Source organism: Pelobates fuscus, chromosome 2 (genome assembly GCF_036172605.1).
Source record: "Pelobates fuscus isolate aPelFus1 chromosome 2, aPelFus1.pri, whole genome shotgun sequence".
Taxonomy (NCBI): Eukaryota; Metazoa; Chordata; class Amphibia; order Anura; family Pelobatidae; genus Pelobates; species Pelobates fuscus.
The window spans coordinates 54503348-54514418 of NC_086318.1; the positions used below are offsets into that span (position 1 = coordinate 54503348).

The following is an 11071-nucleotide window of genomic DNA, read 5'->3' on the forward strand; positions in this document are numbered from 1 at the left end:
CATTTATTTCCTTTTCAGAAGTAAAGGTTACTAGAAATACTGGAATATGTTACACCCAGTTGTCAGTTGAGATTTTACCATATTTCTCCTCTCTTTTTTAGCATGATTCCACAAACCAATGGAACTAACAGGAGCTTCAAGGTTGACTCCGCATTCCCTAGGAAGATATGTTCAACTTCCCAAGATTACAGTTCAAGTTCAAGTTCTGGTTCGGTTTACTGGTCTTCGGATCGCTACGAAAAGAGGAAGAGGAAGAGAGTGCTACACCTTATATACTGGAAGGGGGAGGTTCCCTTATGTAGCACTGTGGAATATGTTGAATATGTATATATGTTAATGATATGTTTTTTCTCTTTTCACTCATTTCTCTCTTCGCTGCTGAGGGAAAATTAAAGAAAGAGAAGCATAATACTCGCCTCCGTGTCATTAATAAAATCATGACTTTACGTCATGCTACTAGTAAAATCTAGGAATTTTAGGTTCAAACTGCCCTCTACGCAGCGATTGGTTTTGTCCCGTTCAGTACGGGGCTGTTTGGACTTTAGTGAATAACTCTTTATGTATCTCAGTTTCAGCCGATAGAAAATAATTAGACTACATTGACACCTAGTGGTTACTCTTCATAAATCCAAAGCACAATTTTATATAATTTTATCATAATTATACCCATGCCTTGTTGCTGTGCTATTACTTGTCTGCTCCTGTAATTGGCAATCAATCACTTACCTTGAAGTTATCTCCTAAACGGGCAATCGTGGAAATCTGACAAAGGAATGGCAACATTTAGTCCAAAACAACTGAGCAGGCAAAGTGACTTTATTGTAGAATATATCCAGTTAGCATATTCTTTGGTGAATTCCCAACAATTCCTGTTATATGATTAAGTTCCCCTTTGTGTTGTGACATCTCTTTCTCATATCCGTGTTTCTTGCGACTGTTCAAATCAATCCGATGTCATGATTCTCACATGAATGCTGCTCAAACCATTACGGAAGCACAATAATTCATTTTTCCTATTTTATTATAATGTACCTGGGGCTACAATGAGACGTTTAGGAAAATCAAAGTTAGTTGAATGTGAATTTAAAATTGAAGGATCGAAACCTGCCTCAGTCAGCCATGCTCCCAGTCCTGTTAGGTTGGCCTTACATTTTAAATTCATTTTGAAAGTGTAAGGAAATAAGGGAAGAAAAATCAGCAAAGAAATAAAATGTACAATAATTTATTAGGAGTTCTAAAAAAAACAGGTGTTCGAACAAAGCCGTTTATGGGATAAAGTGTACGATATAAAAATTGGTTGTTAAAAAAAGCACATTTTAAATGTCGCTAACGCTATGATGGTTTTGTAACTTCGTTACTAACAACAAAAAACACCTTGCTCAAAAGAACTATGTTAAAGGGAAACTCCAGTGCCAGGAAAACGATTCGTTTTCCTGGCACTGGAGGGTCCCTCTCCCTCCCACCCCCCAATCCCCAGTTGCTGAAGGGGTGAAAACCCCTTCAGTGACTTACCAGGGGCAGCGACAGGTCCCACGTCGCTGCTTCCTCCTCCCCCGCCGCTCCTCCTTCTGCTTACGTCGGCCGGTGGGCGAGACTGATCTCGCCCGCCGGCCGAGGAGACCTAATGCGCATGCGCATTAATAGACAGCCACTAGGGGAGGACTTAACCCTGCAAGGTAATTATTGCAGTTTAAAAAAAACTGCAATAATTACACTTGCAGGGTTAAGGGTAGTGGGAGTTGGCACCCAGACCACTCCAATGAGCAGAAGTGGTCTGGGTGCCTGGAGTGTCCCTTTAAGGGTGGAGGTTTAGGATTAAATGAGCTTAGGTTAGCAATGTTTATGTTGCAGGTTATTGATTCTATGCCAGGGTTTTTTTTTAACTCTAAAGCCTCCCTATCCCTATGTCTCTTTAAACCTATTGCGTGTAGTGGAGGAGTAGGCAACCTATGGCACGTGTGCCATGCACAGGACTCGAGATGTCTTTGCCTGCACTCAAGGCTGCTAGAGCCAAACAGGCTCTGTCCTATCAGGAGTCCCAGTGAAACTTCAGATATCTGCTAATACGAAAAGATGGTGAAGGAGAATCCTCAATTTATGTATTGCAGCACATAGAGTAAGTGATCTCAGATGTGAATGGGAATCCACACTGGAGTAGAGCAGCTCGCACCCACTATTGCAACTCCTGTCCTTGACCTGTACCTGGCCAGCATGGTCCCCACTGGAACCCAGGGAAGCCACCCACGCTGCTAGATATACACAGTAATGCACATTAACCCTCCCCTCATACAAATAATACGAACAGCCCACACACAAACATACACACAATCCGCACAAATGTAACACCACTGACAATCCACATGCATGTACACCATGCCACATGCAGCCTCTCACATGCAATTCCACCAACAGCCCCACACATACACATACTACCAAATACACAATGTGATATATCCATCCACACACAAAATTCCACAAGAAGCCCCGATACACAGCCCACATTCATAGGTATTAATCACGATACCACAAACTACTCATGAACATATACAACATAATAGCTCATAAACGCACAAATACAACGATACAAAGCAACTGCAGTATAAGTAACACAAGCTGAATTCGGCAACATATACACCTCAATTTAAAAACCAAATAAGACCGGCACGCTGTGGGACATCACAATCCTATTTCGGCACAGTCCTGCTAAAAGGTTGCCTACCCCTGGTGTAGTGCATTGTATACCATTAACCTTGCTGAATGTCCTTTTTTGAGATTTTATTATCCAGGGGAGTGTTGCAAAGAGTCTTGTAAGAACCACCCATATTTTAGCTATAATGTGCAGAATGGTAGTTCCAATTGCCTACCAATATTTCGCGATTATGGTTTGGGTTGCATTTCATAATTATACCATTTCCTGGGATTTGCATGTAGAGTGCGGTTCTGTGTTAGTATCTATCACGCGTTTAATGCAGCAGATATAATGCTGGGAACTTGGATTCAAAGTTATTTATTCAGGGCGTATTACCACACATTATAATTATTGCAAAGTCAAATGTAAGGAATTCATTGCCGCTGGGATATCCTAATGGCAGGGAATGGAGCAGTGAGACTGCAGGGGCATGATCTATAAACAAAAGCTGCTTCATTAAAGGAACACTATAGTCACCTAAATTACTTTAGCTAAATAAAGCAGTTTTAGTGTATAGATCATTCCCCTGCAATTTCACTGCTCAATTCACTGTCATTTAGGAGTTAAATCACTTTGTTTCTGTTTATGCAGCCCTAGCCACACCTCCACTGGCTATGATTGACAGAGCCTGCATGAAAAAAAAACTGGTTTCACTTTCAAACAGATGTAATTTACCTTAAATAATTGTATCTCAATCTCACATACAGGAGGCTCTTGCAGTGTCTAGCAAGCTATTAACATAGCAGGGGATAAGAAAATCTTAATTAAACAGAGCTTGCAATAAAGAAAGCCTAAATAGGGCTCTCTTTACAGGAAGTGTTTATGGAAGGCTGTGCCAGTCACATGCAGGGAGGTGTGACTAGGGTTCATAAACAAAGGGATTTAACTCCTAAATGGCAGAGGATTGAGCAGTGAGGCTGCAGGGGCATGTTCTATACACCAAAACTGCTTCATTAAGCTAAAGTTGTTTAGGTGACTATAGTGTCCCTTTAAGCTAAAGTTATTTTCAGTTATGCTTATTTGCTTCTGCATTTTAAATTCACATGAAATTCTTACTTTAGTGACTGTGTAGGTTTAACTCCTCCTCCTTAAAAATTAAACACCCCATGTACCCCAATACTAAATTGAAGCCCATTCAAACGCTGAACCCAACTGTAAACCCTTCAAGCTTTTAATGCTCTTAACACTAAACACTGTGTAATCTTACGCGGAAATGCGTTTTCAAATACGTTTGTTAAATATGGGGGTGGGAAGTAAACATTAAAAAGTCAAGAGACTTTCAATCCCAGACAATTTACATTTAGAAAGCAATCCGTCTAGTTTGTAACGACCAGTTTCACCTTTCCCAAGGTGATCAATCATGGGTAGGCCAAAATCACTTGAAGTCATTGACGTTCGCAGTGAGAAATGTAACAATGTAAATGTGTTGGAGATGTAAACATTCCATTTCCCAGCATGCAACTGTTTGCTTTTCTCCGTATCCTAACACAATTATCTATCTAGTGTAGTGATACACCTCTTATTAGTAAAGTATCAATTAAACATCATCTTCTCTAATGGATCTTCTGGCTGGACAGAACCATGTTGTTTCCATTATTCATGATTCCATGCTTCTTGAAAGTACATCAAGAAAATGTCATTTTATCGTGATACAGTGTTCTAGAACGTTCTCCATCTGATTAACATGATTTATTGGAAAGATGTCTGCAGGTCTCCATATTAACAGGGCAGGAGTTCACTTCCAAGTTTTTTCTTCCGTTTTCCACCTGTAAGGAGAAAATCCATGTGAACCAGACTTTTACCCAGCTCGGTGTTTAGCCTGCTGCCGATATATTGGTTGGTGGTATTTGGCATTTTTTCCGAAAAAATATGGGCCTCTTCCGGTAGACTTTCTGGTACTTTTTCATTGCCCTGTGTATTTAGAACAAAACAAGATAGTTAAAAAAATGCTGATAACCTAGAGATGTGTTTGTTGGTTAAAGCACAATTAGACACATACATGCAAACATTAGTTTACCTCGATTAACATTGACTTGGAGGGAAAAAACAAGAAAACAACAACAAAAAAACAGCACAACAAAAAACGCTGCTGGTCTAATATAAGCACACACAAAACCCTAATTAATATTATACATTGTATACGCCGTGAATTAATCCTAAAAGGTATTACAATTGGGCAATAAAGTTCAAAATGTGTTTGCTACACTAATACTAATATACTAGTATAATAATACTTTTCATTAATAGGTCCAGTCCATGCTTTTAGTGCAGTGGTTTTTAGCCCCTGGGATGGGATGGGACCACGTTGGATCCCAACTATCCAAAAGGGTAAGAGTTCTGCAACAGCTGGGGTCTATTTTCTGGTAACCATTAGAATTAGTTTTACTGCAGTTTTTCCAGTTGCGCTGTTTTGACATTATAGGTTAACTCCAACTATCCTGACCACTTAATCTTTTAGAAGTGATTATGGTGGTTGTAATCTGTATGTGCAGTGTTTGTGCCTGATATGCTGCAAATAGAGATATTTGCACTTTTGTGACAGTTTCTAGTTACACCCCCGGCACACGTGACTCTGTTCGGGGCTGCCTGTGCAAAAACGATGTCTATCCTCAGCAAACACTGCATGCTGGTGACAGACGTTATCAGCTTATACCTTTGCAGGCAGTGCTGGGAGCGCACTCCCTAGGAGAAGTTTCTATCTCCCCTCCCTCACTGCTCACCCCCTCTGCCTCCCTCAATTTACTGAATTACTTATTTTATTTTTTTTCAGCTTGATTCCCTGCCATGTCCATCCGTGTTTCCTCCTTCAACGCACATGCGCGCTGAGTCGGTGAAATGGTCCAATCAAATGCGTCTCTACGAGAAGGAGTGAAGTCCGATGGGAAGTGGAGACCAGGACAGGAGCATTCATCGCTGGATTTCAGGTAATTTTTAGATTGTTTAGGAAGGTTGATTAGAGCAAAACGGAGATGAGGGAGGGGGAAGTCAGACAGTGTTCAAAAACCGACATTTAGTCTCTATGGTCTTCCCTGCTTCACTCAATGCGCAGAACAGGGAAGACCATAGAGACTAACTCTCGGTTTTCAAACACTATCTGACTCAAGGTGCACGTAGGGGAAGGATCCTGTCTTATACTAAAGATAGGGATGAGTTTAAAAAAAAAAATTCACATATACTTAATTTTCAAAAACAAATCTATTACCTTTTAAAGCTTGACGAAAGGATTATTATATTCATATTTAGTTTTGAGGTGCCAGTTGTCCTTTAGGTCTATCATCCCCCTCCCACCGCCCAAAGTTGTAACCCCATCCCATAGGGTGCATTAATCGGGTTATTATAACCCCTCAGTGTAATATAAAGTAACACGGGGCTACATTTCTCTGTTTAAGTCTCTCTAGAAGGGAAATATACAGGGTTCTAACTATACAGACGGATATTGAATAGAGTTTTTTTTCCCCCACCAATAGGATTTTATTGCTGTAAAGTCTAGTAGTTATTATGTACTTCTAATTTTACATTTCTTACCTGTGAATCGTATTCCTTGAGAAAACCCCAGGTTTCCTCCCTAAAACAGAAAAACAAAAATCAGTTCTCATGAAATACAGAATACAATCTGCTGGGCAGCACTTATCATGCACTGCCCAACAGCAGGATTATTTCATGCATTTATCAGTTAATTTGCAGAATGCACATCAATATAGCAGGTTTGGAAGAAATAACAAAGGGATTTTCGGTTCTGGCTAGGTTTGCCTATTTATTTTGACCATTATTACTACTGGCATTAGTAATAAAGCTCCAACATATTCCGGAGCGCAGAGTATACTGTGAGCTGAAATCTAGCATTTACAGCAATGTTATACAAACTACTAAGCTAGACAGCCCAGGAGCTTACAATCTAAAGGTTATGATGGGGAGTGGAGACTTGAGGTAGCAGGGGAAATTTGAAGGTAACAGCCAGGTCGCTTTAAAGAGATTTTGCAGTAACTATTAAAGTAATAAATACTCCATAAAATTTTTTATTTTTCTTAACACCCAAGGAAAACACTTCACTTTGACTCTGTCCTGGGGAATACTCTGATTCGATGCTTCTCACTGGGAAGCCTCTGTGCTGAAACTTTGTAATTTTTGAATGAGCTGTATTGAACTAACAGAAGCAGAAGAAACCATCCCTTTTTTTCTTAGTGACAGCAGGGAGGGGATTCTGCCCCCGTTATAAAAGTTCAGCTTGTTATGAACTTTAATAAACTGTCCCAAACATGACAGAGTCCAGGCACATAAAGCACTTAAAGGGACACTATAGTCACCAGAACAAATACAGCTTAATGTAGTGGCTCTGGTGTCTATAGCAAGTCCCTGCAAGCTTTTTAATGTAAACACTGCCTTTTCAAAGAAAACTGCCTAGTAACACCTCTAGTGGGCACTCCTCAGAAGGCCACCACAGGTGCTTCCTGAATCAGTGCTACAGTGTGAACGCTCCCCGTAGAGTTGCATTGATTCTATGCATTTCTATAAGGAGATGCTGATTGATGCAGCAGAGAGTTTTGCCGTGAATGCGTAACAGCCTCCAAATGCTTTCCTGTGGGAAAGCATTGAATTGGCTGAGATCATCAGGTTTGATTATCTCAGTCATGTGGGCGGGTCCAGCCGCGGCGAGACCAGCGCAATGCTGGACAAAAGTAATATACCTTTTTAAAAGGGAGGCAAGGGGTGCTGGGCACCTAAATAGTGATTTCACCACTATGGTGTCAGGGATACATGTTTGTGTTCCTGACACTATAGTACTGCTTAAAGGACCACTCTAGTGCCAGGAAAACATACTCGTTTTCCTGGCACTAGAGTGCCCTGAGGGTGCCCCCACCCTCAGGAACCCCCTCCCGCCCGGCTCTGGAAAGGGGAAAGGGGTAAAAACTTACCTTTTTCCAGCGGTGGGTGGAGAGCTCTCCTCCTCCGATCCTCCTCTTCTCCTCCCCGTCGGCTGAATGCGCACGCGCGGCAAGAGCTGCGCGCGCATTCAGCCGGTCACATAGGAAAGCATTCATAATGCTTTCCTATGGACGCTTGCGTGCTCTCACTGTGATTTTCACAGTGAGAATCACGCAAGCGCCTCTAGCGGCTGTCAGTGAGACAGCCACTAGAGGAACTAGGGGAAGGCTTAACCCATTCACAAACATAGCAGTTTCTCTGAAACTGCTATGTTTATGAAAAAATGGATTAACCCTAGAAGGACCTGGCACCCAGACCACTTCATTAAGCTGAAGTGGTCTGGGTGCCTAGAGTGGTCCTTTAAAGCAAAAAGGCTTTGTCTAAAATGTAACGGTTTACCAGATTCTCTCACCAAGACAATTTAATAACGTAAAGTTATTACTAGTAAACAACATGTATCAAAAACTGTTATAAACTGCATGTGCAGAATATCGCATTGGAAAAGTACAGGTGGTGAAGTAAGAAACAATCTAACTCAGTTTAAATATGTAGCATTATATATACCTTCCAACATTTCCAATGGACAAATAGAAACACTTTAATTAAATAACATGTAATTTAGAACCAGAACAATGTATCTTATTTACACAGACTGATTTCCAAACACATTTATTGCAGTTTAAAGACACATTACTGGCAATATTATTGCTATGGAGCTCTGTTATACACTCAGACACATTACTGTGAGTATTATTGCTGTGGAGCTCTGTTATACACTCAGACACATTATTGGGAGTATTATCGCTGTGGAGCTCTGTTATACACTCACACATTATTGGGAGTATTATCGCTGTGGAGCTCTGTTATACACTCACACATTACTGGGAGTATTATTGCTGTGGAGCTCTGTTATACACTTAAATAAAATTCCTAGAAAAGAAGGACATTAGGATAGAAAGAGAGGCAGAGAGATTTGGGAACAAAATAGGGACTGTCCCTCGTAAATAGGGACACTTGGGGGTTATGTAAATATCACTGTTTGTGGACAAGGTTACCTATTACATACGTATCAATAAATCAAGACTTCTTTATTGCAAGTGGTGCAGTTCACAGTTTACTAGCTCATATTATTTCACCACATGTACGACAGCCATTAAGAAGAAATGCCTACACTAAAAGTTTCTCTAGAGTGCCAATGGCAATTTCCTTTTGTAACAACTCCTGATTTACTGACTTGCATGCATAACGTAAACGTTTCATACATATTAGACCAAAGATTGGAAATCGAAACAACAACTATTGGACTGGACCATCTAGAAGGCTGTTCACCTACAGAGATATCAGTCAGCCATGGAGATATTTATGGACCTTCTGAATGTGGTAGCTGGTAAAATTTACCGCATTCACAAATGTAACGACAATGGCAATGTATTTTTAAAAATCTATAATCCCAGCAAAACTGACTCACCAGCGTTTCTCTCCTCTCTTCTCAGATTCCACTTGTTCTCTCCAGATATGGTCTTGTCTGACATTACCCCCCCAGATCTGTTTCTCCTTGTCCTTGGTATCTAGTGGTGGATTTTGTCGCACCCCTGGATACGTCTTGTTTAAAGAGACCGTAGAACGTGATTCCACCCCTGCTGCACTTCGATCTGGAAGCCGGTACCCAGCAGAAGTGGCCCGTCTGATGGACACTTGTCTGCTACCCATTTTTCAAGCGCCCAGGTCCTCTTTTCTTCTTTCTAGTATCCTTAAAAATTAGAAAAAATTTGAATTTTTTTTTTTTTTTTTGAAAAAAAGATATCAATGTTATCAGCTTAAATAGTTGCGAAGGTGAGATATTTCTTTTTTCCTCAGACGCTGAATTCTGTTAGATTGTTTCTACTTTGCATACTTTAAAAAAAAATAAAAATGCTGGCTTGAGAACAAAGTCATTTTGCCGAATGAGGGAAGGCTAGTTTTTGTTTACAGACGGTTGTTGAGACTAAGGTACATCTAACAAAAGCCTACACAGACCTTTTTCAGTCTGTTTACTGTCTCCATTGGAAACAAAACCACTGCTGAGCTCATGAATATTCACGAAGACAGACTATCTCCAAGCAGGCAATCCATTGTTAGAAATGGTAGGGGGGGTGGGGGGAAGCGTGACGAAAGCAAGCAAAAAGCGACCAATCTAATAATAACATAATTAAAAACAGACAGACAATTTAAGTAATTATTAGTGTTTTGTGGATAAGAGTTAATAAAAGTAAAATCATTGTTATAGGTTGTAATCCATAAACAAGTACACACATGGACATTATACAACTTGTTTCGTATATAGAAACTTCATTTAATCCTATTATTTATGTTTCTGTCTGGAGACTTGATTTAGTACCAGTTTAGATGAGAAAAGCCCTTGTATTAAGAGGCATGTGCAGTCTCTGTTTCCACTGAAAACGAAAAAAAATAAAAATGAGAACTTCAAGTCTTATTTTATTAGGGTGCATGCAATGGTGTATTTAGGATTTGGGCTGCCCTAGGCAGGACGGTGCTTGGGCACCCTGCCCCCCCAATTTACATTTTCCCCATCCCTTCCTGTCAAGGCCGCACTTTGACTGACAATCACTTACTGACAGACGCACACTCACTGACAGAAACATACACTCACTGACAGACACACTCTCATATACACTGACAAACAATGACATACACACACACTATTACTTGGACACACAGACAGACGCACACACATTGACAGATGCATTCACTCACTGACAGACGCACTCACTGACCGACACATACACACTCACTGACCCACACACATTCACTCACAGACACACACACATACACACACACATACACACTCATTCACTTAGACACACACACTTACAGGCACATATACACACACACACTTACAGACACATACACATTTCTCCCAACACTCACAAATTATTATTTTTATTTTATTTTACATCCACCCAGCCTCCCTGGGAGAGCTGGTGTGGCTTGCTTGCCTACAGTCCAGTGGGGCTGCTGGTCGGGCAGGCAGGGGGCGGACAGGTTGAGTAGGCGGCGAGGGAGCTTTAATCTTCCTGCTCAGCTCCCTCGCGCGCCGCTTAGTGATACCGGAAGCCGGTCTGACGTCATATTCCGGCTCCCGCCTTCATTAAGCGGCGCGGAGGGAGCTGAGCAGGAAGAGCTCAAGTGAGTATGCTCTCTCGCTGCCCACTGCCCGCCTCAGGGGGGCTAAAAAGTGGCCAGCTGGACAGCTTTTGAGCCCCCCAGGACACGAGGCAAGCAAGGGATCTGCCTGGGCATTTGGGGGCGGCTTTTTTTTGCTGCACCCTGCAAAGTGCCGCCCAAGGCAGATGCTTTGTTTGCCTCGCGGAAAACAGTTCCCTGGGTGCATGTATGTAAAAATAACCAAGTTCTGAATTTAAAGGAACACTCTGACCCCTTTAATAACTTCATCTTAAT

The 11071-nt window shown here is 41.2% G+C and overlaps 1 protein-coding gene across 1 annotated transcript; it reads right to left on the minus strand.

Moving 5' to 3' along the window:
• Window positions 1–4290: 4290 nt before the first annotated feature.
• Window positions 4291–9374, minus strand: C2H2orf50 (chromosome 2 C2orf50 homolog). Its single transcript, XM_063442159.1, has 3 exons — window positions 9081–9374; window positions 6215–6254; window positions 4291–4600 (listed from the first exon to the last, which is right to left on the minus strand). Exons 1-3 carry the CDS (start codon window positions 9320–9322, stop codon window positions 4409–4411), a joined length of 474 nt encoding a protein of 157 aa, XP_063298229.1. The 5' UTR covers window positions 9323–9374; the 3' UTR covers window positions 4291–4408.
• Window positions 9375–11071: the final 1697 nt, after the last annotated feature.

What these genes read in the sequence shown, in the direction of transcription:
- C2H2orf50 (XM_063442159.1), bottom strand. Translation starts at nt 9,322, where the DNA reads ATGGGTAGCAGACAAGTGTCCATCAGACGGGCCACTTCTGCTGGGTAC. An exon ending in AAGAGAGGAGAGAAACGCTG is followed by an intron (nt 6,255 to 9,080) that starts GTGAGTCAGTTT and finishes TTTCTGTTTTAG; the next exon opens with GGAGGAAACCTGGGGTTTTC. An exon ending in TCAAGGAATACGATTCACAG is followed by an intron (nt 4,601 to 6,214) that starts GTAAGAAATGTA and finishes CTAAATACACAG; the next exon opens with GGCAATGAAAAAGTACCAGA.